This window comes from Vipera berus (assembly GCF_964194415.1).
Source record: "Vipera berus genome assembly, chromosome: 4".
NCBI lineage: Eukaryota > Metazoa > Chordata > Lepidosauria > Squamata > Viperidae > Vipera > Vipera berus.
Genome location: NC_138206.1, coordinates 16,914,618 through 16,941,758, shown reverse-complemented (window position 1 = coordinate 16,941,758; position 27,141 = coordinate 16,914,618). Strand labels below are relative to the sequence as shown.

Below are 27,141 nucleotides of genomic sequence, written 5' to 3'. Positions count from 1 at the left end.
TTACTCCAATATTATACTGATATTTGCCTGATGGTTTTTTTTCTTTTGAGCTAATGCAATTCAAAGGCACTAACCACTTATAATGGTTATTTTCCCCCTGTTGTGTATGTTTGTGTATGTATTTGCTTTGTTCAGAAGTAGAAACAAAGATAAATCAATCTACACAGTGTATTTCTCTGTCTTGTACAATTAGATTAGTCCTATTTTGATTTGGATTAACATGGTGAGATTATTTTTTTCAAGAAAAAAATATTACAAAGAATGAATAAAAACCAAATGTTCCAAATATATTTCTGATCATTATCAACATTCTGCCATACATCTGCACACATACACATAAAGGAAAAAGTTTGTAGGTTACGGTATAATACAATAGCTAAGATGTTGTACTTGAATCAAGGAGAATCAAGTTAGAGTTCTCTCAAAGTAACACTGAGTTACACTGTGCCAAAAGTTCATAGTCCAAGCTATTTTATAGGATTGTTATGGAAACAACATGTAAGCCTCTGCATGTAAGCCATCTTGAGTATTTTCAGAGGAAAACTTGTATAAAAATGATGATTGCCATTTGTGATATGAACAGAATTGTGAACTATACCTTGGATCTGAGTGGGGAAGAAGTGGACCAAGCAATGCAGGAAGCTTTTCAAGTATGGAGTGATGTCACCCCTCTTCATTTCACTAGAATCATTAATGGCACAGCTGATATTATGATCTCTTTTGGATCCAAAGGTGATGTGCAGACAAAACTGTAAGCTATTGTTGTCATGTTTATTCTAAAATTTGCAATACCACTCAGATGCCCAATTAATTAGCAGTTATTTTGGGTTGTTTATTTTGTAGAGCATGGAGACTTTGTTCCTTTTGATGGACCATTGGGTCAACTAGCTCATGCTTTCCCTCCTGGTGACAATATTGGAGGGGATGTCCACTTCGATGATGATGAAACATGGACTAATGATTCTAGAGGTAACTGTAGATCTATATCTTGGTCTCCAGAAGTACTATATTGCTTATATAAATCCATTCTATCAATTAGTTAGGTTAATATGATACTCTGGTCATGTCTATTTTCTCTAATCATTATACCGTCTTGAAAATTAAATGCTACAACTTTTGTGTGCTATTTTCTGTAAAATGTACACTTCTAGATCTTCTTCCAGATGCATCTGCTTTTATATACAAGTTTTGAGCAAAGAAATGAACTTAGTCCTCTTAAAATTCTCTCCTTTAAGAGATTCTCCATTCACCTTAAATTATGAAGGCAAGTAAATGGTTGGGTAACCTTGACTGAGAATCTTCATAGACACTTGACTGTGAACTTTACTCATAAAAATAATGATGGGAGAGATAACCTTGTTTCTAGAACTGTTTGTGGGTGGTTAAAATATATGACTCTATAATATGTTCAGATCCCAGAGGGCATTCTGATGCACTGTTGCTAACCTGATGGCTTTGTGCTCTTTCCAGATTTTAATTTATTTGTGGTTGCAGCCCATGAGTTTGGCCACACACTGGGGCTACAACACTCCAGTGACCCTGAAGCTTTGATGTACCCTCTTTACACTTACCGTGGCCTGAAGGACTTTGTTCTTCCTGAAGATGATGTAGAAGGCATCCAGGTTCTTTATGGTACTTATATGTTTATTCATTCTAAAATGGATAATGAAGAAGAGTGTATAAATTCAAAGGAGTGATTTGCCATAATGAAGCTTCCCTTCCAAAAGCACCCCTTGTTATGTTCTATAACAAAATAAAACAGTCTATATGTTCCAAACATCAGCATGGTTGCACCAATTGAGGCAACCAACTCATGTACATGTAATACATATGTAGAAGTGCTATGTATTGTGCCAGTTTGCTGAACCCCTCTTTGAGTGGCTTGCTCTGCCCACCTCTGGCAGTTAAATATTGGCAGATGGTAGGTTGGTAGAATGATGGGCATTACACAAGTACTGTGAAATGAATTCTAAATACTGTACATTCAAGGCAAAGGATATCATGAATGATTCTTAATATTTGCAGGTCCAAAAGAGAGGACAATCAGTCCTGAAACTCCACAGAGGTGTGATCCAAAATTCTCTGCAGATGCTGTTGCAGATATAGGTGGTGATAAAATCATATTCAAGGACATGTAAGATGGTGGTCAGAGTATCTAGCCATTCTTCCAAGCACAGTCATTAGGATTATAAATTAATAATCATTAAATAATAAGGGACACAATGATAACTTCAGTAATTTTTGGCTCTGTTAATCTCCTATATTATCCCCTCTCTGTCCTTAAGTACACCGACATCCAAGAAAGTAAAACATCCTTTTCTCTCTCTCTCTCTCTTAACATAGTTTGAGTGTCAAATTGGAGTTAATGCTAACTTTGGTTTCTTCACAACAAGCCAATAATCTACTATGACAATGTTGTAGGCTTGCATAAACAATCTATAGTTAACATTAATCCTATCTGAGATTTTACTTTTAATGGTAATAAAACTTTTCCCTCTCTTGCTGTAGATAGTTAATGAAATACATACTGTAGAAAGAGCATGGAAGGCTAAGACTTGACATGGTTCTTTCACCTTAAGTGAAGCAAGGGTTTAGCATAAGGATGTACATTTTGTATTGGGATACTGGCTATAGTTAGCCCTGTGGGGGTCAACTGTAAGGAGGGGCCAGGACAGTTAATTTTTCAAAAAGAAACCGGGAAATGAATTTTAAATTAATTTAATGATTTTATTGCTAAATCTCTATTGTCACCCCACACACACACCTTTCCTCAAGCCCACCGCATTTACACGTATGGTCATTAGTATCCATTCATATTTCAACTGTTTACAAGGTTGAATATAAATGAAGATATTTGAGCAAATAAATAAATAGTATTTCATACCAGAGGAAGCAACTGGATCAAGCAAAGATAAGAGGCACAGTGTAGTGTGTTACTAGTCTCAGTAGTGGACCACAGAAGATGGAAATATATTTAGTTCAGCTTTATGAGGCAGACCAACCAAAAAATAGACTCTTCAGGAAACTAAAAACCAGTTTTATTTAGATTAGCTGTAGTCACATACTCATGTAAGTGTGATTGTGGTTCCCCTCCTCTCTCTTTTATATTCATGCAAATTAGGTGGGTGTCTGTACGAGATGTTTTTGTAACCCTCCTTCATCATTGGGACTTAAGCAATGTTTTGCTCTTCTGCTAATATATTTTTCCTCTCTTCCTCTCTCCTCTCAAGGCTATCCTCTGTATTCTCTACATCTGTCATACAACAGATTTGCATTATTATTCAGAATAATGTCCAAGTGCAGACTTTGATTTCTACTGGTGATTTGGGAATGCACCTAATACTATGCCACAATTTTTCTGCTTTTTTCCTCTTACTTAGATTTGTGTGGCATCATAATTATCAGATGATTCGTGGAGATTGGGTGGTTATTGGTTCTGTTTGGCCAGAACTTCCAAACTTCCAAGTTGATGCAGCTTATTATTCCCCAGAGAAGGACCTTTTCTTCATATTTCGAGGTGAATATTGCTTTGCCCTTCATCCTTGCTTGCTTGTTTTCATCAGTTTTTTTTTACTAAGAAGGACCAACATACAGAATGTTGTTCTTACTTATTTTGTTTAAATGATAACTTTCTCAAGATCTAGAATTATTGTTATTGGTTAATGTTCATATTATGGAATCTTGGTGCTCTCTGCACTTGTTTGTTTCCTTGCAGAAGTTTTATTACCCAACTAGGTAACATCTTCAGAGCTGAAGACATTACCTACTTGGATAATGAAACAGCTCAGAGAGCATGGAGGATTCCATAGTTCAACCCTGAGATACAAATATTCTCTTATTAATATGCATGCTATCCTACACAATTAATATATATGCTATCTTTAGGGGAAAACATATAACTATTTGCATCATATCTTGCAAAAGACACCAGCTAAGAACCTCATGGTACAAGACAGTTGCTACTGTGCACAAATACTTTTGAAGTGCAAGATTGAGGGAGAAGGCAAAAAATGAGTTCATATACTGTAGGATTTCTATCCCTCATATATAGGAAGAATAGAGGTTTATGAGCATCAATTGGAAGAATCACTACATTACAAGAGCCTGACAAAATAAGTTTGCAGCTTTATGCATCGTTAATCCATACTCCAATTTTCCTTTCTGGCAAATGCTCAAGTCAAAAATTTAAAAAAGCAAAAGCAGATTTGGTACATTAATTTTAAATACAGTTTAAAATTAAGTACGATCAAAAGTACTAAATCATTTATCAGTTGAGAGCCTGTCACAAGAGTTCATGCATTTTTCATATGAAAGAGTGAGACCAAACACAATTGCAAAGGGAGTGCACTTCACAGTATAGTAGCATTGCAGGAGATCTTCTTCCACTTGCTTGGAAGATCCACCTGACAATGGGGGCATCTTTAAAAGGGCCTCTCCTGAAGGTCTTAACAGCAGAACTGGTTTGTTCAGGGAGATATGGATCATCTTGACCCCAAGGTATTTAAAACCAACTTTTTTATATAATTATATTATATAAAATATATAATATTATATATTATATATTATATATTATATATTATATATTATATATATTATATAATTATATTATAGGCCCTCTCAATTCCTGGCAAATAGATGGGGAAGAAATGGAGGTAGTGACAGATTTTATTTTCCTGGGCTCCAAGATCACTGCAGATGGGGACTGTAGCCAAGAAATTAAAAGACGCTTGCTCCTGGGGAGGAAAGCCATGGCAAATCTAGACAGCACACTAAAAAGCAGAGACATCACCCTGTCAACAAAAGTGCGTATAGTCAAGGCTATGGTCTTCCCAGTTGCAATGTATGGCAGTGAAAGTTGGACCATAAGAAAGGCTGAGCGCCAAAGAATTGAGGCCTTTGAACTATGGTGCTGGAGAAGACTCCTGCGAGTCCCTTGGACTGCAAGGCGATCAAACCGGTCAGTCCTAGAGGAGATCAATCCTGACTGCTCTTTAGAAGGCCAGATCCTGAAGCTAAAACTCAAATACTTTGGCCACCTAATGAGAAGGAAGGACTCACTGGAGAAGAGCCTAATGCTGGGAAAGATCGAGGGCAATAGAAGAAGGGGACGACAGAGAATGAGGTGGCTGGATGGAGTCACTGAAGCAGTAGGCGTGAGCTTAAATGGACTCCAGAAGATGGTAGAGGACAGGAAGGCCTGCAGGAATGTTGTCCATAGGGTCGCGATGGGTCGGACACGACTTCGCAGCTAACAACAACAACAATTACTTATTGCTGTAGTATGAAGCAGATCCACATCTATTTTAGCTTTAGCATTAATTATCATGTCAATGTATCATTTGCTTCCACAAACGGTAACAGGGAAGATGTATTGGGCTCTGAAGGACTACAAGATACTCAGTGGTTATCCCCAGAAACTATATGATCTTGGATTCCCAAGCTATGTGCAGAGGATAGATGCTGCTTTTTATGATGTAAAGTCCAGGAAGACAAAATTTTTCACTAGAGACCAGTTATGGAGGTAAGTAATAAGTGGTTGAGGAAGTGGTTTAGCTGAACCACTCTTACGTCCACACTATAATAAAACTAAATAAACATTTTCCAGAAACACTTTGAAAAACAGTCTTGAAACCCACAAAATACAGTTTCTCTATCCTGATGGCATAATGTATTTACACTGTTACATATTACTCATGATGCTGTGGTTAATATGGAGTTCAGATCTCTCCCTGGATCTTTTGCAATGCAAAATTATCTATTCTGTTGGTTACGTTTTCTTTCTCCTTTCTGCATTTGACATCAAGATGGTCTGTTTTAAAATCTTCACCAAGGTTTGTTTTCTTATCAACAAAATATGAATACTGTTCCATGCTTTAGTAGTGATACTCAAAATTGATCACAGCTTTGATTGCCCTTGATTGACTTTGAAGCACAATTGGTCCAGAACTCAGTGGCTCAAGTAGTTATGGAGGTACCTTGTGGCACCTATTTAACATCTTTACTCTGGGAGCTGCATTGGTTGCCAATTGGGTTCAAAATGCAATTCAAGGTGCTTCTTGTCATGTTTGAATGACCACATCATCCAAACCCTGAAGATATAGGTAGTTCTTGGATTATATACCTACAACTGAAACCAGAATTTCCATTGCTAAGCAAAGGTAAGTAAGTCATGCTCAGGTTTACAACCTTTTTTTCCCCAATGGTTGTTAAGCAAATCACTGTAGTTAAGAGATCCATGCAGTTGTTAATCCAATATGGCTTTTCCCTTTGACTTTGCTTGTTGAAAACCAGCTGGGAAGGTCTCCAGCGGTGATCACATGATCCCGGAATGCAGCAAGCATCATAAATATGGCCGCTGGTTGCCAAGCGGCCATATTTTGATCACATGATCTTGGGGATGCGTACCAAACTCAATCACATCACATGATGTATCGTGACATATCGTGACTTTTTTGCCTTTGTGGAGTCGGAGTGGGTGTGGCCAGCACATGATGCATCCAGCCCGCGGGCCACCAGCTTGACACCCCTGATCTTGGAGATGTTGCAACAGTCATTAGCGCAAAGACTAATTGTTGTAATTCATTTTTTTCAGTGCCGTTGCAATTTCAAACAGTCAATAAATGAATAGTTTTATTTATTTATTTATCAAATGTATTGGGTAACAGGGTAACTCTGGGTGGGTTGAAACTTCTGCTCACTTAATAATTCCCAGTAAAATGGGCTCCTCATATGCCCCACTCAGGGACCACAGATGCAGGATTTCTCAGTTGCCATCCCCTCCTGTAGAACTGTATTTGTTCCTCCCAACATTTGATCCGTCTCTTGCCTTCTAGCCTTCAAGAAATTAATAAAAGTATGGGTGTTTCACCAAGTCATGAGGATGAATTAAATATTCTTCTGTGTATCTTTCACACTTTTATGTTATTTTCATGCATGATTTGGATTTTAAATTTGATTTGCATTGTTTTCACTCCCAGTTACACACGAGGGAGTTGTACAATCAGCCAGCTAATTGGAGCAGCCCATAACCCATGTAAATCAAGAAATAAATTAGCACCCTTAAACAGCTTGAGAATCAACTCCAGAGCCTTCTAACAGCAATAAAAAAACCCTTTTTCTATATTCCTGGAAATTTCATGAGGGAGCATGCAAACAAATGTAAATAACATTAGTTTGGGGCCAGACTGAACAATGAGTAAGAAGTGAGGTTATAAGATTTGCACACTAAGCACAAGAGAGTTTGATGAAATAAAATGCTGTAAAATGTGGCTTATTGATTCAATTGCAGAGTTAGAACATACACAGAATTATTCCGCATAAGAAAGATGTTTATTTATTTATTTATTAAATCTATATGGCTTCCCATTTATATAATTCGGGGAGGGGGCTAACAATTAAAAACAAAATCAGGATGAAATATTTAAAAAAAACCAACATCAATAGTAGTTAATATATCTTTCCTCTATCAATACTGAAGGCAAGACTTTGATCCCACTAAAGTGAATGCTGTTTGCATATTGTATAAACATAATTGGAAAATATTGAAAGGACTATGAAAAAAAGATTTGGCACAGTAAGATGGTCTGAGTAGATACTATAAATCGTAGCTTCAGTTTTCTCCCATTCTGAGTTTCCTGATTTTTTTTCTAAGGCTCATGCTGGTTTCTTATTATTATTATTCATTTTCGGCTACAGCTATGATGAGAGATTTCATTCTATGGAGCACGGCTATCCGAAACAAATAATGGAGGAATTTCATGGAATTATACATAAGGTGGATGCGGCATATCAGCAGAATGGTAAACATTTCCATTGTTATCTTGTTGTGTGAAAGGGAAGTTTTATTTGATGTGGATGCCATATTTTTACCAATGTTATTTAAAAAGTCACAAAAATGTTTTCAATACAGAATTTCTCGGCATATTCGTTAAACATCCAGCGTAATCCATCCTTCCATCCTTCCATCCTTCCATCCTTCCTTCCTTCCTTCCTTCCTTCCTTCCTTCCTTCCTTCCTTCCTTCCTTCCTTCCTTCCTTCCTTCCTTCCTTCCTTCCTTCTCTCCCATCCTCACTGATACACTTGTACTGAAGTTTGTCATAGAGAAAAAAATGTACCCTTCGGATTTTTTCAAGTCTTTCTTAAAAAGAAAGGCCTTCCTCTGTAGTTGTTATTACCAACCATTTTTACTTTTCTACCATTCATCCAATCGTGGCAAAATGGTCACCAATATTTTTTATATTGGGCAGCACGTGTGCCATTTTGAGATATGAGGGCTAGGGAATCGTATTTGGCAAATAGTATTCCTGATGACCATTAGTTATAAAGATATAGGAAACACATCTGCTGCCATAAAGAAGCTGAATAGGGTTTTTTGTAGAATACTGATCATCTTATTGCCAATGAGTTGCAATAGGGTTTTGGAAGGATAGTACGGAGAGTATCTTGACTCATAAAATGTCTACTATGGGGATATAACCAATTTCAATACACTGATTTTCCACAATGTTACCACATGCCAGTTTTACTGTTTACTATTTATTATTGCTGGGGGTTTTTTTAATTCCATTTATATCCCGCCCTTCTCCGAAGACTCAGGGCGGCTTACAAACTTAGCAGTAGCCTTCATTCTATGTATATGCCTGCTTATTAGGGCTTTCACACACACCCCAAGCGGCATTATTACAAAGTCAGCTTAATTGCCCCCAACAATCTGGGTTTTGAACAAGTGGATAACCCAAGACAATTGATTAACATCTATTTCTGAGGCATTTTTAGAGATAAAAAATTATACCAGAGACTGGTGCCTTGCTTTGTGGACTGCCAATTATGCTGAAGGCCTGTGCTTTGCTTTGTGGCTTGCTAGCTTTCCAATATTACACTGAAATATTTTTCAAATTTGAAAATTAATATGTATGAGGAAACCTACTGGTTTAACAGATGTGTTGGTAGCCCCCATGCTAAAGGTAAACCTTGAGTTACTAACCTAATTGAGCCCTGCAGTTATAATAATAAGTTGTGATAGTTTTGTGGCATTCGTTAAGTGAATGCCACGATCATTAACCCATTGTTTGCCATGGAGTAGTTTTTGCCAGAAACTAAAAGTCAACTCTGGTTTCCAACAAAACAGACATAAAATATGTGATTGCAGATGGCCATAACTATGGGTCGGTTGCTGAGCATGCAGAATACAGTCACATGGGCAGGATGAGATGGACTTGGATACCAGGACATAAGTAGCGTTTAGGGAGTCCATTGCTAAGTGGCTGTTTATATGTCAAGGACTATCTGTAATCATTTCTGTCTTGGTTCATTCTCTTCCTTACAGACCCTTTCAGTTTTGATGGCCCTAACATCTCCTGCAAATTCTAGAAACATTCAAGAACAAGATGCCAATCATCTTTAGAACTACAGCCTCTAATTGATTTCTTTTCTTGCAGATTCCATTTATTTCTTCTGTGGCTCATTCCAATTTGAGTACAGTGTTTCACACAAAGAAATCATCCACACGGCGCCAGCAAATTCTGTATTAGGCTGTTAAACAACAAGGATTTTCATCATCTTGGAAGCAGGATTGATTGACAATATTACAGATGACATGGGGAACTTGACGAATGTTTACATTGATTATGTCTGTTCTGTATGGGCCAGCCAATCCACTCATTTGTTTTTTCTTCCCCTAACTGTGGAAGCCAGAAAAATGTTCTTTTATTTTTATCTTCAGTTGGAAAAATAGAACTGTTTTCAATATATATGTTAAATCGTTTGTAAATTCTAACAGAGAAAACAGATATTCTGAGAGTTTTTCTTAGCATCTCACTGAATCACAGATATGGATTAATAGAACTGTTTAAGTCAAAACTAGCCCTTTGAACTGCATCCAGAATTCTTATTGGCAGTCAATAATGGCCTGTAAAACAGATGTAAAGTATTTGTAGTGATGAATAATGAGCTATGATTACCTGGATTTAAAGCAGGACTAAATAACCCAAGAGAGAAAAATGTACAGGAGTGTGGTTGATGCAGAGGCGCTGTGCCACCAAGCATTTATTATTAAGTTACTGTTAAAGTTCTATTTTCCTTCCCTGCCAAAGAAATTTTTGTTTTTGTTTCTTATGTTAAGTATGCTTGAAAATTTATTTTGATTATCTCTTTTGTGGGTTTATTGATCATCTTTTATTGTTTGAGATAAAGGAAAGTGCTCTTTCTGGCACTGAAGCTTTCTTTTGTTGTCACTGCTCTATGCTATATGCAGGGTGTCATCCCCACTAGGTGGACCAGACCAAGAAATCAACTTCATAAGAAGGTTGAAACTACTTTTATAGATATTGGCCATAATAACAGATAGATATTGGCCATAATAGCACCCACCACCTACCCCTTATACTCTGGTGAATCAAGCATCTGTATCTGATGCTTCTAAATATTACCTCATTTCTCAGGATTTAAAATATGTCTCAGACATATTACCTCATTTCTCAGGATTTAAAATATGTCTCAGACGCCTTTGATTAGATAGCAGTTCTTCCATACTTCCATCAAAGTCATCTCTTTTCCTACTGTCTACACACACCCCAAATGGGGTCCAGAACACCGTAATCAAAGCTCTACCCATTTGTATCTGTGTCACACATGAAAAAGACATGCAGGTGATGGACTTACAAAATAGGCAAAGCTTCTATCATGTTGCCACCTTGTCTTTTCTGAGTACTGTTGGTGCTAAAACATGAGGAAGGAAGGAAGGAAGGAAGGAAGGAAGGAAGGAAGGAAGGAAGGAAGGAAGGAAGGAAGGAAGGAAGGAAGGAAGGAAGGAAGGAAGGAAGGAAGGAAGGAAGGAAGGAAGATTTTTGATGCTCCTCACCAGCTTCCCATAAGGAAACTCAGTGGGAAAACTGCTATGTAGTTGGAAGTCACTTTTGTTCCCATTGCTTTTTTGTCCACTTATAGTCATTTTGTTTTTCTGTTTCGATAAGGAAATATCTCTGAAACATTGAACCAACAAGGCACGGGTCATCTAGTGTTTTTTTTTTATAAAAGTCTTCTAATGCTACCCCACCTCTGTGTACACAGGGAGGGGAAATGTAGATACTGGCTACTATGATTATACAAGTGATTTCCCTGTCTAACTGCCGCTCCTTTCTAGTGGTGAAACCAAAAAATTAATGCCATGAGTAATTCTTTCTACCCACCTCCAACTATTTATGTTCTTTGGTGGAATTAATTGTAATGCTTCTGTTATCCTAATAATTGATTGAACTTTAATCAGTGGGATTTCCTGTCAGACGATTATTGTTGTCTACAATCTAGGGTATTTTTGGAAGCATGGCAGGAAGCAAAAGAAATGTGTGTGTGTGTGTGTGTGTGTGTGTGTGTGTGTGTATATGTATATGTATATGTATATGTATATGTATATGTATATGTATATGTATATGTATATGTATATGTATATGTATGCAACAAAGGTGAAAATTAAAGTTTCCTTTGAGTCATTTCGGCTCTTGGCACCTTCTTAAACCTCTTGGCAACCTTTTCTTGGCTACCGAATACAAGTGATTTGCTACTCTTTGTCTTGCAAGACGTTTTCCAGCCTAGCCTAGAGCTATCAGATTTCTTGAACACCTTCTTTCAAAATACTAACCTGGCCTGACCCTTCAGAGCATCCAATCAAGATGTCAGCCCTGCTTGGTAGACCAGTGGTACCTTGATACCTATCATAAATTGCTTCCAGGAGGCATGATGAGTACCAAAAATGATGAGTACCAAACACATTTTTCCCATAAGGAATAGTGTACTGAGCCACAAGGCAGCCAATACTAACAAGTTAATAATAATAATAAGAATGACAACAACAATAACAATAATAATAATAATAATAAAGTTGGAAGGGACCTTGGAGGTCATCTAGTCCAATCCCCTGATCAGGCAGAAAACCCTATACCATTTCAGACAAATGGCTGTCCAGTCTCTTCTTAAAAACTTCCAGTGTTGGAGCATTCACAGCTTCTGGAGGCAGGTTGTTCCACTGATTAATTGTTCTAACTGTCAGGAAATGTCTCCTTAATTCTAAGTTGCTTCTCTCCTTGATTAGTTTCCATCCGTTGCTTCTTGTCCTAACTTCAGATGCTTGACTCTCTCTTCTTTGTGGCAGCCCCTGAGATATTGGAACACTGTTATCATGTCCCCCTCGTCCTTCTCTTCATTAAACTAGACATACCCAATTCCAGCAGCCGTTCCTTATATGTTTTAGCCTCCAGTCTCTGTACTCTTTCTAGAGTCTCGACATCTTTTTTACACCGTGGTGACCAAAACTGGATGCAGTATTCCAAGTGTGGCTTTACCAAGGCATTGTAAAGTGGTATTAACACTTCACGTGATCTTGATTCTGTCCCTCTGTTAATGCAGCCTAGCACTGTGTTGGCCTTTTTGGCAGCTGCAGCACGCTGCTGGCTCATATTTAAGTGATTGTTCTAGTTTGTATATTGAATACCAAACAAATGATGAGTACCAGAACAAAATGCTTGTGTCAAAATGTGTTGAGTGTCAAAGTCAAAGCAATTGAGTACCAAGGTACCACTGTAATAGCTATAGTGTTAGAGTCTTCAAGTCTGAATGTGCTTCCCACACCCTCACTTTATATTCGTGTGAATAGGGAGGAGCTTCTCTGAGACATTTAGGCAAGTTAGTCTCTTGGCCTGGGTTTAAGCCCTGCTTATATGATGCCTGCTTGGTAGCTGCTCTTTCTCCTGTCCTTCACAGTCTTCTCTATGCCCTGTACACCAGACAAAGTCATCCATGGATTACTGCTTGTTGAAGCATGCAAGGAAACCATACTAATAAATAAGGCTGTTTTTGTTTGCAAATAATGGTGTTATTATACTATTATTTGTAGAACTATCACCCAGGTTTTAAATCCCATACATTTTTATTTGGGAATTAATTCAACTGAAATACCTGGGAATTATTTCTGAATAGATGGGCAGAGATTTGGAGTAAAAATTGTTGGATCTTCTCCCATATAGCAAGACTGATCAACCTGAATGATCAAGTGCTACATATTAAACCCAGCCTGATTGCTGTGATCCCAAGAACTCCTTATGATTACAGCTAACCAAGCTGAGGTGGGGTGGGGTTTCTTGTTGATTTGATGCGAGAAACATACACAAAACTAAATATTCAATATATCTGTTGTCTTCCCATACTTCTGCTTGCCTCAAACTTGTCAGGCATAATTATTTTTCCTATTCCATCATCTATTTGTACTGCTATGCCCCAAATGAATGCATGTCTGATTGCAGACCATTGCTTCAAGCATTCTTCCCTGCTTGAGCGGGGGGGGGGGGGGGTTGGACTAGAAGACCTCTAAGGTCCCTTCCAACTCTGTTATTCTGTTATTCAGTACAACATGCACACTGATTTCCAGGCCTTCAATCAGACAAAGGAATTGCTGTCCTTCCCCCCTCCACAAAGGGCAATAAAAGATCCATTGCATTATTGCAAAGTCAGAAATAGAAACCTCAGCTTTTTCCACAACACCTGGAAAAATGCTGAGACCATGCTTATTTAAAGCCACAAGGCTGAAGCCATCCATGGGACAACAGAAGATTCCCCCAAGCCAAACCAAGCCTTTTTGAGGGGGGAAAAGGGCGTGCGGGGGGGGGGGGGAAGACCAGAGTAAGAATGTTTACTCTCTAGCGCTCGGAAGTTGATATTTCTCAGTGAAACATGATGAATCATCAGAGTAACTCTATAAAAGGCATGCCAGGTTGTTTCACCAAACCATCCGAGTTGCAGCCTTTTGCGTCCATCAATCCTGCAAAATGCATCCAAACTCTGCAGTCGCTTTTTTTCTGTTGCTGGGCATGTCCTGGTGTTTTAGGTTGCCGATTTCCGACGAGGATGAGGATGATAGTGACGAGTTCACAAAACAGGAGCTGCAGTTTGCAGAGGTAATGCGATTGATTCGTTAAACTACACATTTCCTGCATCTGTATTTCTTCTCTGTGTTGCCTTCTTTATCAATATCTTCTCTATCAATATCAGTATGGATGGGAACTAATCAAGGAAAGAAGCCACGTAGAACTAAGGTGAAATTTCCTGACAGTTAGAACAATTAATCAGTGGAATGACTTGCCTCCAGAAGTTGTGGGTGCTCCAACATGGGAGATTTTTAACAGATTGGACAACTATTTGTCTGAAATTGTATAGAGTTAAATGCTTGAGCAGGGGATTGGACTGTTGTTCCTCTGTTAACATGTGACTGATAAGCTTCAATATGAAAGACCTGAACTTTTGTTTTGGTGAATCTGTATGGAATATTATTACTTCTATTTCTAACTCTGCTAATGATTTTCTTTTATGTTACTATTGCCATCAGTATTAAAGTACCTTATTGAAAAAAAAACTGCTTTTCCCTTTTCTTTCTTCTCTCCAGCACTATTTAAAAACTCATTATAATCTCTGGTCAAGTCCCGCTGGCATTTTGAAGTCAGGCGATATATTTTCCACAAAACTTCGAGAAATGCAATCGTTTTTGGGGCTAGAAGTCACCGGAAAGCTGAATGAAGAAACTTATGAGTTAATGAAGCAGCCCCGATGTGGTGTTCCTGATGTGGGAGAGTACAACTTTTTCCCCAGAAAGCTAAAGTGGTCCCATAATAATTTAACATACAGGTGAGAAGCAGCTTGTTTCTAGCACCAGAGCCAAACAATTTGTGTTGATGGATTTCCCATCACCCATCAATCACCTATGCCCCAAGGGAAAAAAATAAAAGACTGGACTAAAATTTTGGGGATGTTTGATGGCTATGTTGGGTGGGATAATGAGGCAGAGTGATAAGATGTTTTTAATAGAAATGACAATATTATTTTGAATATCTTCCATATCTTCAGGGGGACTGTCTACTTTTATTTATGATAATATCATACAAGGTTATTTAGGATGAATGTTATGTATTACATATACAACATTAAGATTAATCTTCTGAAGCTGCTTTATGGTTGGACAGAGTTTAAACAGCTTTAAACATGTTAAAGCAACTTCCAGTAAACCAACCACAAGTCTCACAGACCCAAACAACCTAAATTATTTCCATTATGTGTGAACTGTATCTTTTTACAGCCACTTCTAAAAATAAGGGAAAATTACTGTTTCTTTTCTGCCAAAAAGAAAAATATCCACACTTTTGGTGGCTAGAAAACCTACTTTGTTAAAAAAAAAACTGCTTCTATTTGCCAAATCAAAAGGATAAGAAAAAATATCACATTATTGTCACCAAATGTTTTGCAAACTTTTTCTGAGTCTAAAAAAACCCCACCATCATTTGTTTGGTTTTGGGCAGGATTTTAAATTATACCCCGGATCTGAAAAAGTCTGAAGTGGAGAGAGCCTTCAGAAAAGCGTTCAAAGTCTGGTCTGATGTGACACCACTCAACTTCACCAGAATTCGTACTGGCGTAGCAGATATCATGATTTCCTTTGGACGGAGAGGTAAATAGTGAAGGAATGGCTACCACTATTTTTTCTTGATGAAGCCATTGAGGATATGGTTACTACTAGTTTGATGGGTATTTGATAATGCTGGAATCACAAGCCGAATGTCCAAAAACCTGGAGAGCAATGGTGGGAGAGGACTAGCATTGTCTTATCTGTATTTGAGAATATTTTTGTATGCATTTGATTGATAACATGAAGTGGTGGGCTTCATTTGTAGCTGGCCTAATCCAGCTTCAGGGCTTTTCTGTTCTTTACTTGCCTTTGTATGTTAACAGAAGGGTTGTCACTTGAGTTCACTGTCAATTAAACATACTAATGGTATTTATAAGGGATGCGGTGGCTCAGTGGGTTAGGACGCTGAGCTTGTCGATCAGAAGGTTGGCAGTTTGGCGGGTTGAATCCCGAGTGCCGCGTAACAGAGTAAGCGCCTGTTACTCGTCCCAGCTTCTGCCAACCTAGCAGTTCGAAAGCACGTAAAAAAAATGCAAGTAGAAAAATAGGGACCACTACGGTGGGAAGGTAACAGCGTTCCGTGCGCCTTTGGCGTCTAGTCATGCCGGCCACATGACCACAGAGACATCCTCAGACAAGCGCTGGCTCTTCGGCTTTGAAACGGAGATGAGCACCGGCCCCTAGAGTTGGAAACGACTAGCACGCATGTGTGGGGGAAACTTTACCTTTACCTTTTAATGGTATTTATTACCGTTCCATATCTTTGTAGAACATGGTGATTTCTATCCTTTCGATGGACCTTCTGGTCTCCTGGCTCACGCTTTCCCTCCTGGACCAGGTTCTGGAGGAGATGCTCATTTTGATGAGGATGAACTGTGGTCAACAGATTCCAAAGGTAACTAAAATGGGTTTTAAAAAGCATTTCCACTCCCTTCGTGTTATTTGGTTCTGAACAGTATTTGATGTTTAACCAGTGACTTCTTTCATAACAGACTTTCCTTTTGGGGGAAATACATGAATATGATTCATCATTGTTCAGCTTTATAATTTCAAAGTCAGTATGGGGCAGAGCTGTTTGTTTTGATTAGTACTACCTGACCAATACCAATGGCATCAATTAATTCACTTCCTATTTGCACAAAGGTGAAAGAATATTTCATTCAATTCCGATCAGATAAATGTTCATAACTTTAGCTGTTAGTAGCACTCATCTGACCTTGAAAGCTAAGCAGAGTCAATACTTGGATGGAGTGCAGAATTCCGGAGCTGTTGGCAAAAGTTCCTGAAAGCCAGTTTTATTCTGCTGCCAAGAAAACTGTGGAGGCTTTTAAGAAGAGATTGTACAGCCACTTGTCTGGAATGGTATAGGGTATAGGCCAGGGGTAGGCAACCTTGGCTCTTTTATGACTCGTGGACTTCAACTCCCAGAATTCCTCAACCAGCCAAGCTGGCTGAGGAATTCTGGGAGTTGAAGTCCACGAGTCATAAAAGAGCCAAGGTTGCCTGCAGGCAGTGGTGGGATTCAGCTGGTTCTCACCACTTTGGCAGAACCAGTAGCTAATTTTTTGTTGTCCAGGCCCAGAATGGACTTCCGAAAGCGGCAGCCACAGAGAGAACTGGTTGTTCACATATTTGAATCCCACCACTGGGTATAGGGTCTCCTGCTTGAACAGGGAATTGGACTAGAAGACCTCCAAGGTCCCTTCCAACTCTGTCGTTCAGTTATTCTGTAAGAACATTCCCCAGAAGTCAACAATTATCAATTCATCTCAAAAAAATATTTACTTATAAATTATGCATTGGATTGCAGCCAGAATTAAATGTAATAGCTTAAAATAGGAACGGACCACATTTAGCTCCCTAGCCCTAATTGTATGGTGTCCCGGAGAACTTTTAGGTCATGGCATTGAAATTGTGTACTAGAGAATAGTAATGTGTTGGCAATAATTTTTTTCACCTCTTGCAATGGAAAAAATCCAGGAAAATAGGTGACTTAATTTTGTTGGGGGACAAGGCAAAACAAGGGGACCTTGGCCCAACCACTCTTTCTCAGTCCTTTTGAAATCTTGCCAAGAAAACTGCAGGGACCTATTTAGGAAGTTGAATCAACACTGACTCAAAAGAATCTCTCTCTCTTTCTCTCTCTCTCTCTCTCTCTCTCTCTCTCTCTCTCTCTCACACACACACACACACACACACGCAAGATCTACAGGTAGTCCTTGACTTATGACCACAACTGAGCCCAAAATTTCTGTTACTAAGTGAAACATTTGTTAAGTGATTTTTGCCCCATTTTATGACTTTTCTTGCCACACTTGTTTAAGTGAATCACTGCAGTTGTTAACTTAGTAACACGGCTGTTAAGCAAATCTAGCTTCCCCATTGACGTTGTTGTCAGAAGGTCGCAAAAAGTGATCACATGACCCTGGGACACTGCAACCATCATAAATATGAGTCAGTTGTCAAGCATTCAAATTTTAATCATGTGACCATGGGTAAGCTGCAATGGTCATAAGTGTGAAAAATGGTCATAAATCACTTTTTTCTATGATGTCGTATCTTCGAATGGTTGAGGACTACCTGAATTAACTTCTCCAAAAAATGGGGGGGAGGGAATAATCAGAACATATTTCTAGTGACATAACAGCAGCCGTCTCCATGAATCCAAAAGTCCTTGGCGAATGAAAACCCTAGTATAAAGGGAAAAAATTGCCTTCAGATGCAAACACATAGCCTAACCCCCAACTTACCTATCTAGGTTGGTAAGTAATTATACAATTTCAATTCATGGAAAATGAAAATATTGGAGGAGCCCATAAGACTAATTAAATAAACACTTAAATGGTGACTATTATTATTTTAAGTGTTGCCAAAAGAAACCAGGTTTTCAATCTGGCAAAATTAGGATGCAAGCTTGGTTGCTCTCTTGATACAAGCCATACTGTTTCCTAGGATATAACTTGTTTCTGGTGGCTGCCCACGAATTTGGTCATGCTCTGGGACTTGAGCATTCCAGAGATCCAGGAGCTCTGATGTATCCAGTCTACACATACACAGGGAACACCGGCTTCTTGTTGCCAGATGATGATTTACAAGGGATCCAGACTCTTTATGGTAAGCTGGTGTTTTGAGGTTTCTTCTGCTTATTGAAATGCTGTGCCAAAACCTGCCTTGCAATTTCTTAAGTTTTTTTCTTCTTCTGCAAAAGAGGTGTCTGCTTTTTTCCCCCTTCTTATTCTAAGAATGCTTGAACGTTTATTTGAATTTCTCTTTGAATTCAAATTAACTACTTTCTTTGAAGCAATACCAAACTTCCAGTCTTGTGGTTTATTGTTACTGATCTTTCCATGACTCTGAAACTTTCCTAATGGTCCATGTCCATTTTTTTTAAATGCAAAAAAAACCCTAATTGGAACATTTTCCAGTTAGAGACTTAATGAAAGTATGGGAAAATTGGAAGCAGTGCAAAATTTGTATAAGTTGTTTTCCTCAATGTAAATGAGAAGAGAGAGGGGAAACTGCAAAAATGTCATGCATTCCATAAATATTATTTAATTAGTGGATAACCCAAATTATTAGAATGACATGCATAAATAATTATGGACTAATATGATCACAATATGTAATCTAGATTTAATGAATAAACAATGTATTGACCCAGGTGCAGGAGATCACGATCCCCATCCTGATCATCCAAAAACCCCTGAGAAATGCAGTGAAAACTTAACACTTGATGCTATCACAGAATTTCGAGGAGAAATGATGATCTTCAAAGACAGGTAAATCATAAATGAAATACAGTATGAAGGATTTCTTTGCCATTTCTGACTTCACAATATATTTTACTGATTAAGGAAGGCAATGATTAATTATAGGATTACATTGCTCCAACTGTCTGCAGATCTTGAGATCTGTATGCATATCATCCAAATGTTAAAGATGAAAATATGTTTGCAACAATCCCTTTTCAAACCAATGATTAATCACTGCATGATGTTAAAGATCAATTCACTGCATTGTATGCTGACTTTATTTATCCATTAATGGCTTGTTTGGTATTGTGTAAAAATAATCTAGTCAAAAGCAAGCAAAACCAGCAAATATACATTCTATTATGTTCTGCAAAACAAATTGTGCATTATGTAGATATCCTCATCTTCATCACCATCATTTTATTCAACACTTTTATGTACATACAATTTTAGGGATAGACAATCTGTACAGTTGGATTGTTTGACCATTATGGCCTGCATAGAATTATATTAGTAATCAAAGTACCTTGAGATTTATCAGAATCAAATTGGAAGTCACCACAATGACTCCAGATGGCCCTTTCCAAATGTATATCTTGAGTCTGAGACTTAATTAAATTGACCTACCAGTATCTCAAAAGGTTTGGTGAAAGGGTCATTGAAAACTGTGCTCATATTTTAGGACTATTCTCTGCTTGCATTTATTCATGACATAGTAGGAACCTGCAATATCCCTTTTGGCTCTGTCCCCATTCCATTGCCTTTATTTCATCCCCATCCCATGATAGATACAAGCTTAAACTATCATTAACTGTCCTGGTGTTAATGTTTTCCCTCTGATTCCAAGAGTATCTCCCACATGGATAAATCTGCTAGGCCTGGAAGGAGTTTGGAGGGAAGATAGTGACTGGAAACAGACAATAGATGGAGGATAGGCGTCACAGGTGTCTGTGTGTGTGCATGTGGGGGGAGTATAATACATTTTCTTGCAATATTGTTTTCTGCCAACACAAGAATGTATGCATTCCTCAGTTTAATTTAAAATTTCAAACTTCAGATCAACAAAGGGGAAAACCCTTAGTGACGCCCAAAATGCATGGCTTTTGTTATCTCTAATTATCTCTCTCTTTCTATCTCTGATTCCTAGAATAAGAAAACTAGTATAAGTATATGGTGCTATTGAACATATGCATGATAATAAATGTGCTTTATAATTTGAATACTTATATTCAGGTTTTTTATTGCTTTTTTACATTGTCTGCTGGTGATGCCTCATGATGGTTATTATAAAAAGAACAACAATAAACATTAGCAATTACATTAAAAACAGTGTTTTAATGCCCTTGTGAAATGCAAGCCCAGAGGTCAGTTCCCTCAATTCAATCACACAGTTTAATGGTTGTTGCATTTGTTGGTAGCTATACAATGTTGTCTCAACTCCAGAGAATCAAGTTCTAGAACCAGTCAGTATGTTTAATAAGATGTTGGCACTTTATAACAAAACTTTCCTCTTCCTATTAGGTTTTTTTGGCGCCTACATCCTCAAATGGTTGAAGCAGATTTGGTGCAGATTAGATCATTTTGGCCAGAAATTCCAACCAAAATTGATGCAGCATATGAACACTCTGACAAAGATCGTGTGCTGCTTTTTCGAGGTAAGTTGATAATGATTTTTTTAAAAAAAGTTCAAACTATCACTTCCCATCAAAAGTGATATTCCAATTTCATAATAGTAATAAAAACTAAAAAGCAATTATGAATCTGCAGTTGCAACTATAATTCTATCATTCTAAAGTTACAATTAAAACAAAATTTTACGTCATTTAAATACAAATATCTGTTGAATAAAGTTCAGGTTCAGAGTTCCTTGTCTTAGTCATTGAATGGGGAGATGTAAAACTTCTAGTGGCCTCTTGGATGCCTTTGCAGAAATTACAGGACTGAAGTCTAAATTTGCCTTTTATAGAAGTCTTCACTTCTATATGTCAATATCAGAATGAATACTAAGGAACTGAATGACATCATGGTTTTGCTACATTTATTAATGCAATTCCCCTGATAGAAATTGTATTAGAATGGGTAGTATTTCAATTAAAGTCAGGTCTTTCAAAGCTCACTGCTTTCTCCAGGACAAACTCAAAGTTCTGCTTTTAGATATCAAATTCAGACTCCATCAGGATGCTGCCTCTAATATATAAAGTAAGAACATCTGGCATTTTATACTTTTTATTCACCAATGTATCCTTCTGAAGTAATTCTTCCTTGGTCTCATTTCACAGCAATGAAAATGTACGTTAAAATTTCCTCAGCTGTAAGAATATATCATGAATATGATGGAATGTGGTTTTTTTTTAACTTCTTTACAGGAAGAAAAGTTTGGGCTTTGAATGGTTATGACATAATAGAGGGCTACCCTAAAAAAATTTATGAATTGGGTTTGCCAAAATTCATAAAGACAATAGACGCAGCTGTCCATATCGGTGAGACTGGGAAAACTCTGTTTTTTACAGGAGAAAAATATTGGAGGTAGGTTGAACATTCTGCTCACCATCTTTTGTTGAGAGACAAAGATAAATATGCCCTTGAATCAAATTTGATTTAGGGTGATGTCGTGCTTATGGCCATATAGTTTTTCATGACAATACAGGAATGATTTGTCATTTCCTTTTTTTTTTACATCTTTTTTTTTGTCGGTCCTAGATTTCCTAGTGTTCTCAACATTCAAGTAGATATCTGATTGGATACTATTTATCTATCAAACCTAGACAAATGCAGCCTGTTGTTACTATTTTCTGTGAGACTGTGGTCAGATTTTTTTTTCATTCATTCTCACCTCTTCACTGGTTCTGGTTCATAAATTTCACGGTGTAGTAAAACAGGGGTCCCCAACCCCCGACCAGTGGTGGGATTCAAGTATATGAACAACCAGTTCTCTGTGTGGATGTCGCTTTCAGAAGTCCATTCTGGACCTGGGCAACAAAAAATTAGCTACTGGTTCTGCCAAAGTGGTGTGAACCAGCTGAATCCCACCACTGCCTGTAGGCAACCTTGGCTCTTTTATGACTTGTAGACTTCAACTCCCAGAATTCCTGAGCCAACTGGTGCAAACTGGCCGAATGTCACCACTGCCCTCTTCACCCTGTTCAGAACTGGGCCATGTGCTGGGCGTGTGCGTGCATGTGCAGCTCCACTTGCACAAGTGGCAGGCAAGCACGCACAGCTCCATTGGTGCAAACACCGGGTGTGCACAGCCACTGCTCACACAAATGGTGTTTCATGTATACACGAGCACCACCATTCATACGGAACCATTCCCTTCCTCCTCCCCTCCCTCCTGCTGATTCACCAAGTTGGAAAGGTTGGGGACCGCTGTACTAAAAGACTTTTAATTAATGGGAGTTCAGTTACTTAGATTTATAATTAATAATAATAATAATAAGTTGGAAGGAACCTTGGAGGTCATCTAGTCCAACCCCCTGCTAAGGCAGGAAACCCTATACCATTTCAGACAAATGGCTGTCCAGTCTCTTCCTTAGAACAAATCCAGGGAAAAACAGGAATCTCCTTCATGATTGATGTAGGCCAAGAAAACTTTATAATTAACAATTAAATGATTGTATCATGGTCACAGAGTCAGCCAGATGTTTACACAGGATTGCCATTTTTGTCCACCTATCAAGTCCTTCCCAAGAACTTTGGATAGGCAGATGATGTTTGACAGTGATAGTGTTAGAGATATTATCATAGGATGTAAGTTGTTCCAAGCAACACTGCCTTTTGCTATTAAGTGATGGGTGATTTTTGTCACTCCTAATGCTGTTCGAGTGGTGGTACTATCCGTGCTTTCTTTTGCCATCATTGTTCTACTTCTATTTCAAGGTCTTTGTATTTTGTGGGTTTTTTTCCCCCTCCAGTTCTTTCTCTTCTAATCTGCTGTCTCTAGATACTGCAAGATTCACTATCCAGACTTCTTTGTCTTTCTTAACAAGTCTGGTGTGTCATGTGGCAGGCATTTGTCTGTTTGTATTGCTGGTAAGACCACAAAATAAACAAAGTCATAGAAAATGCTTCAGGATATCTCTTCTGTATATGTTTATGTTTAGCTACAATTCATCATTTCCTTTTTTTTCTGAATGGAGAAATAGCTGCATGCCTGGTTATACCGGAAAAACATTAAAGTAAATATCATGGAAATTTCTCATTAAGAAAATACATTCCCTGAATTTTAAGCCACCAGTGTAATTATGCTGATCTATTGCTGTTTAAGCTTACTCTTTCTTTTCTGTTGCAGAATGTGAAACCATTAGAATTTATTGGGTAACACCCTCCACTTTATAAGTCTAATAAAAAAATGTGTGTGTGTGTGTGTGTGTGTGTCTCCTGACATAGGAAATCAACTTTTTTATAAGTTCCAATACATACTTCCAGCACGATGTAACTAATGAAATGTAGTGAGGAGATTGATTGCTAATAAGGAGGGTGTGCATTCCACAGGAGAGACCACATAGCTCAGTTTTTATGTGTGAGAGAAAGAGGATGAAAACAGACCTTTCCTAATAGTTTACAGAGTATACGTTAGATGTAGATGGTAAAGTCTGGCAAGAGTCTGTCTATAGGAGTAAAATCAGCTTGGAAGAATTTCTATGTGTCGTTCTCGGTTTTAGGCCTGACAGTATCTTTGGGGTGCCATTCAAGTGCTTTGTTTTTCTAGCACTTTATATTATTGATAAACCGTCAGTTTAATATGGCTATTGTGCTTTGGTGTTTCAAAGAAATGCTTGATAAAAAAAAGTACAATACATAGAATGCTGTAAATAAACCATGGATAACAATAGTAATGGTTTTTCATTTGTTTCCCTCTTCAATGTAGTTATGATGAACAGAATCAGATCATGGACAAAGACTACCCTAGATTTATACAAGATGACTTTCCAGGAATTGGTCACCGAGTAGATGCAGTCTATCAGAAAAATGGTATGTGTGTTTGACTTTTGATGGGGACGTTTGGAGGATTCCAGCATCCTTAAGTACAGTAACTACACTTTCTTCTAATCTATCATTGCCACGGCCCTTGAGAGACTGGCCAAGTTTCCATCATTGTTTCTACAAAATCATGAAGTAGCGTTTTCCTGAGACACTGGCCATCCCTCTAAACAATCTTAACATATCCAACCTACCTGAAAGATATCAAATTAAGAGAGGCTCTTCTGAGAGGTTATGGTGGATTAAAGTAATAGGTAGTTTTAGCCTCCTCTTGGAGGAACCTAACTGAATCGTTAGCCCCTTCCTTAAAATTTGATATCACCCTTTCCTTTTCTTTCCTGGTAATATTAAGCAGAGCTCCTTTTATTTGGAGATTTGTAATAGGCTGAAAAAGGAGCCAGGAAGAAAACAGTCAAAAATTATTCCTGGGTTGTTGCCTTCTGCCCTTGCTGAAAGCAAGAGAGAAGCAACAATGGACGACAGTTTCTGTAACTTCCTTTTTAAAAATGGTGACAGTGTAATAAGCAACTACTGTATATCAACAACAGAATGCACTAGTGATTATACAATATTAAAAGAGCTATCTAAACAAAACAGGAAAAGGGGATAAAAGAGTGATATACAAATGAACAATCAAGGGGTTTACAACTGTCAAGGACATTTCCATTTTCCAACATATCCTTAAATAATTATGAGAAACTGAATATATTACATCATTTTAAAAGACTAAAATTGCCACTAAATTCTAGAGAAGGCGTAAACATCAATGACCATGATTAAAAGAATAAGTGAGAGTTTTTTGTAATTTCCAGAGCTATTCTATCAGTGCTGCCAAATTTAGTAATGCAGTTTCTTAATATAATGAGGCAGGAAATGCATAATTTGGGAAAGTGCTTTGGTCCTCTTTGAATTATTAGCTCTCCCTCTGTAGTTCTCAGCCCATCCTTTCTCAACAAGAAATTTGTTTTTTTCCCCCTATCACATAACTTCTGCAAAATGAGAATATGTGCAAATTGGCTTAGCCAGAAATAAACTGCCAAAGAAAGGACAAAATCATTCACAGGTGATATAGGAACAGTTTCACCCAGATCCACATTAGGGATGTGTTGGCCAGTTGCCACTTGTAGAGTGGGATTCTACATACCTTCAAAAGGGATTTGAGTCCTAATCCAAGTTCTACAAAGACACAGACTTCTTTGACCAGAAGCTTCTGGATACTATACTTGATCTTAGCCAAAAGGCTGAGAAGTCTCCAGATGGGACCAATACTGAACTCTGAAGCAGATGAATAACCTACTAGCAGAATAGATAGAGGGCAGAATGTTAACCAATTTAATTTTCTGCTGCTCCAGCCAAGATCAAATGTTCAAAGGGTACAAGGATCTAGAAAGAAAGTGACTGAAAGTTTCAGACAAATCAGCCATCAATAGACACATAGAGCTAAACCACATTTACACACCACTCAAAAGAAGCAATAAAAATTTAGGAAGGAAAGAAAACTGCGGAAACACATCCCTTTCACAAGCAGCCTCAGAGGCAAACTATCAGGCAGAAAAGAAGACACTAATCAAGGAATCATCAATGAGAAAATCACATCCCTACCAAAACTGGCAGGGCATCATACTATATATCAGGGGTGTCAAACTGCAAAAAGACTCACAATACGTCGCGACACGTCATGTGACATGGCGAGTTTGACACCCACGCTATACATAGACAGAGAGAGAATTCCACATTCCCTTGCATTGATGATGTAACCTAGTTGAAACATCTGCTGCAAACAATCAAGCTCAGAGAGCACCAAGAATTCCACACGGTTCACCTGTAAACTATAAACACTCTGACTGAAAATTTCTTCCTTCCCCTGATTGGGCAGGAATATCCTGTGAACAGAATATACTTCCTGGAGTATCCTGCTGATGGAAGCAAACTCAGAATCTAATCCTTATGTTTTGGGGGGAGAAAATGCATTCAGTACCAACAGCATTATGATAGCAATACCAAACAGTATTTCTTAAAATTAATTTTCATCTTTTACAGGCTATTTATATTTCTTCAATGGAGCACTGCAGTTTGAATTCAGCATCTGGGATGAAAGAATTGTTCGTGTCTTGAGAACTAACTCAATCTTTTGGTGTTGAATATGTTAAGCCAGGTTCTGAACTGTGGAATAATTTGCTACTCGTGAAAAAGAATACTGTATGTGGATATTTTTTTTAACCTAAAAGCTTGATTCTGTGAACAAGCTTAGATAAAGTTGTCACTGATTTTATATTGTATATATGGGACATACAGCTATCAGTCTGGAACTGAGTTAAATTGAAAGGGTTTAGCTTTTCATAATGTATAAACATTTTGTATGGATTAACACTATTTAACAGTTGAATAAATAAAAACACCATCTTCCTGTCAAGGGCTGACTGGAGAAAAGAAAACGCTTGGAAACCCGTAGTTGCCAGTAGGCAGCAATTGTTCAAAAATAAAATTAAAAATGGGGGAGGGAGGTATGGGGGGGAAATCTCTGAATTTCAGAATCTTGTGAAGTTGATTGTTTACATCAAGGATCATTCAGATGATCTTGAAAAAAAACAAATCATGATAAAGTTTGGCAGCATCCTGAGAATGTAAATAGTTTTATTTTATTTTATTTTTAAAAAATGGTTTTTAATTTAAATTGAGTTTCTAGTGGTGTTATGGAGGAGTATCTCAGGTGATCCTTGATGACATGAAGGTAAATTAATAAATGCAGGTAGTCCTTGACTTATGACCTTAATTGAGCCCATCATTCCTGTCACTAAGTGTGACAGTTGTTTAGTGAGTTGTACCCCATTTAATGACCTTTCTTACCATAGTTGTTAAGTGAATCACTGCAATTGTTAAATTAGTAACACGGTTATTAAGTCGCAAAAGGTGATCATGTGTCCCTGGGACACTGACACCATCATAATTATGAGTCAGTTGCC

General features: G+C 37.9%; 2 protein-coding genes across 2 annotated transcripts; both read left to right on the top strand.

Moving 5' to 3' along the window:
* Positions 1-554: 554 nt before the first annotated feature.
* Positions 555-13,106, top strand: LOC308668052 (collagenase 3-like; the record flags this gene model as incomplete). The annotated part of the gene is made up of 8 exons (XM_081327712.1): positions 555-732; positions 844-969; positions 1,471-1,632; positions 2,026-2,134; positions 3,381-3,517; positions 5,362-5,521; positions 7,696-7,799; positions 13,018-13,106. 8 exons carry the CDS (start codon positions 555-557, stop codon positions 13,104-13,106), a joined length of 1,065 nt encoding a protein of 354 aa, XP_081183838.1.
* Positions 13,107-13,815: 709 nt separating this feature from the next.
* Positions 13,816-26,319, top strand: LOC308667777 (collagenase 3-like; the record flags this gene model as incomplete). Its single annotated transcript, XM_081327251.1, has 10 exons — positions 13,816-13,944; positions 14,430-14,668; positions 15,337-15,485; positions 16,213-16,338; positions 18,396-18,557; positions 19,105-19,222; positions 20,717-20,850; positions 21,562-21,721; positions 24,066-24,169; positions 26,219-26,319. 10 exons carry the CDS (start codon positions 13,816-13,818, stop codon positions 26,317-26,319), a joined length of 1,422 nt encoding a protein of 473 aa, XP_081183377.1.
* Positions 26,320-27,141: the final 822 nt, after the last annotated feature.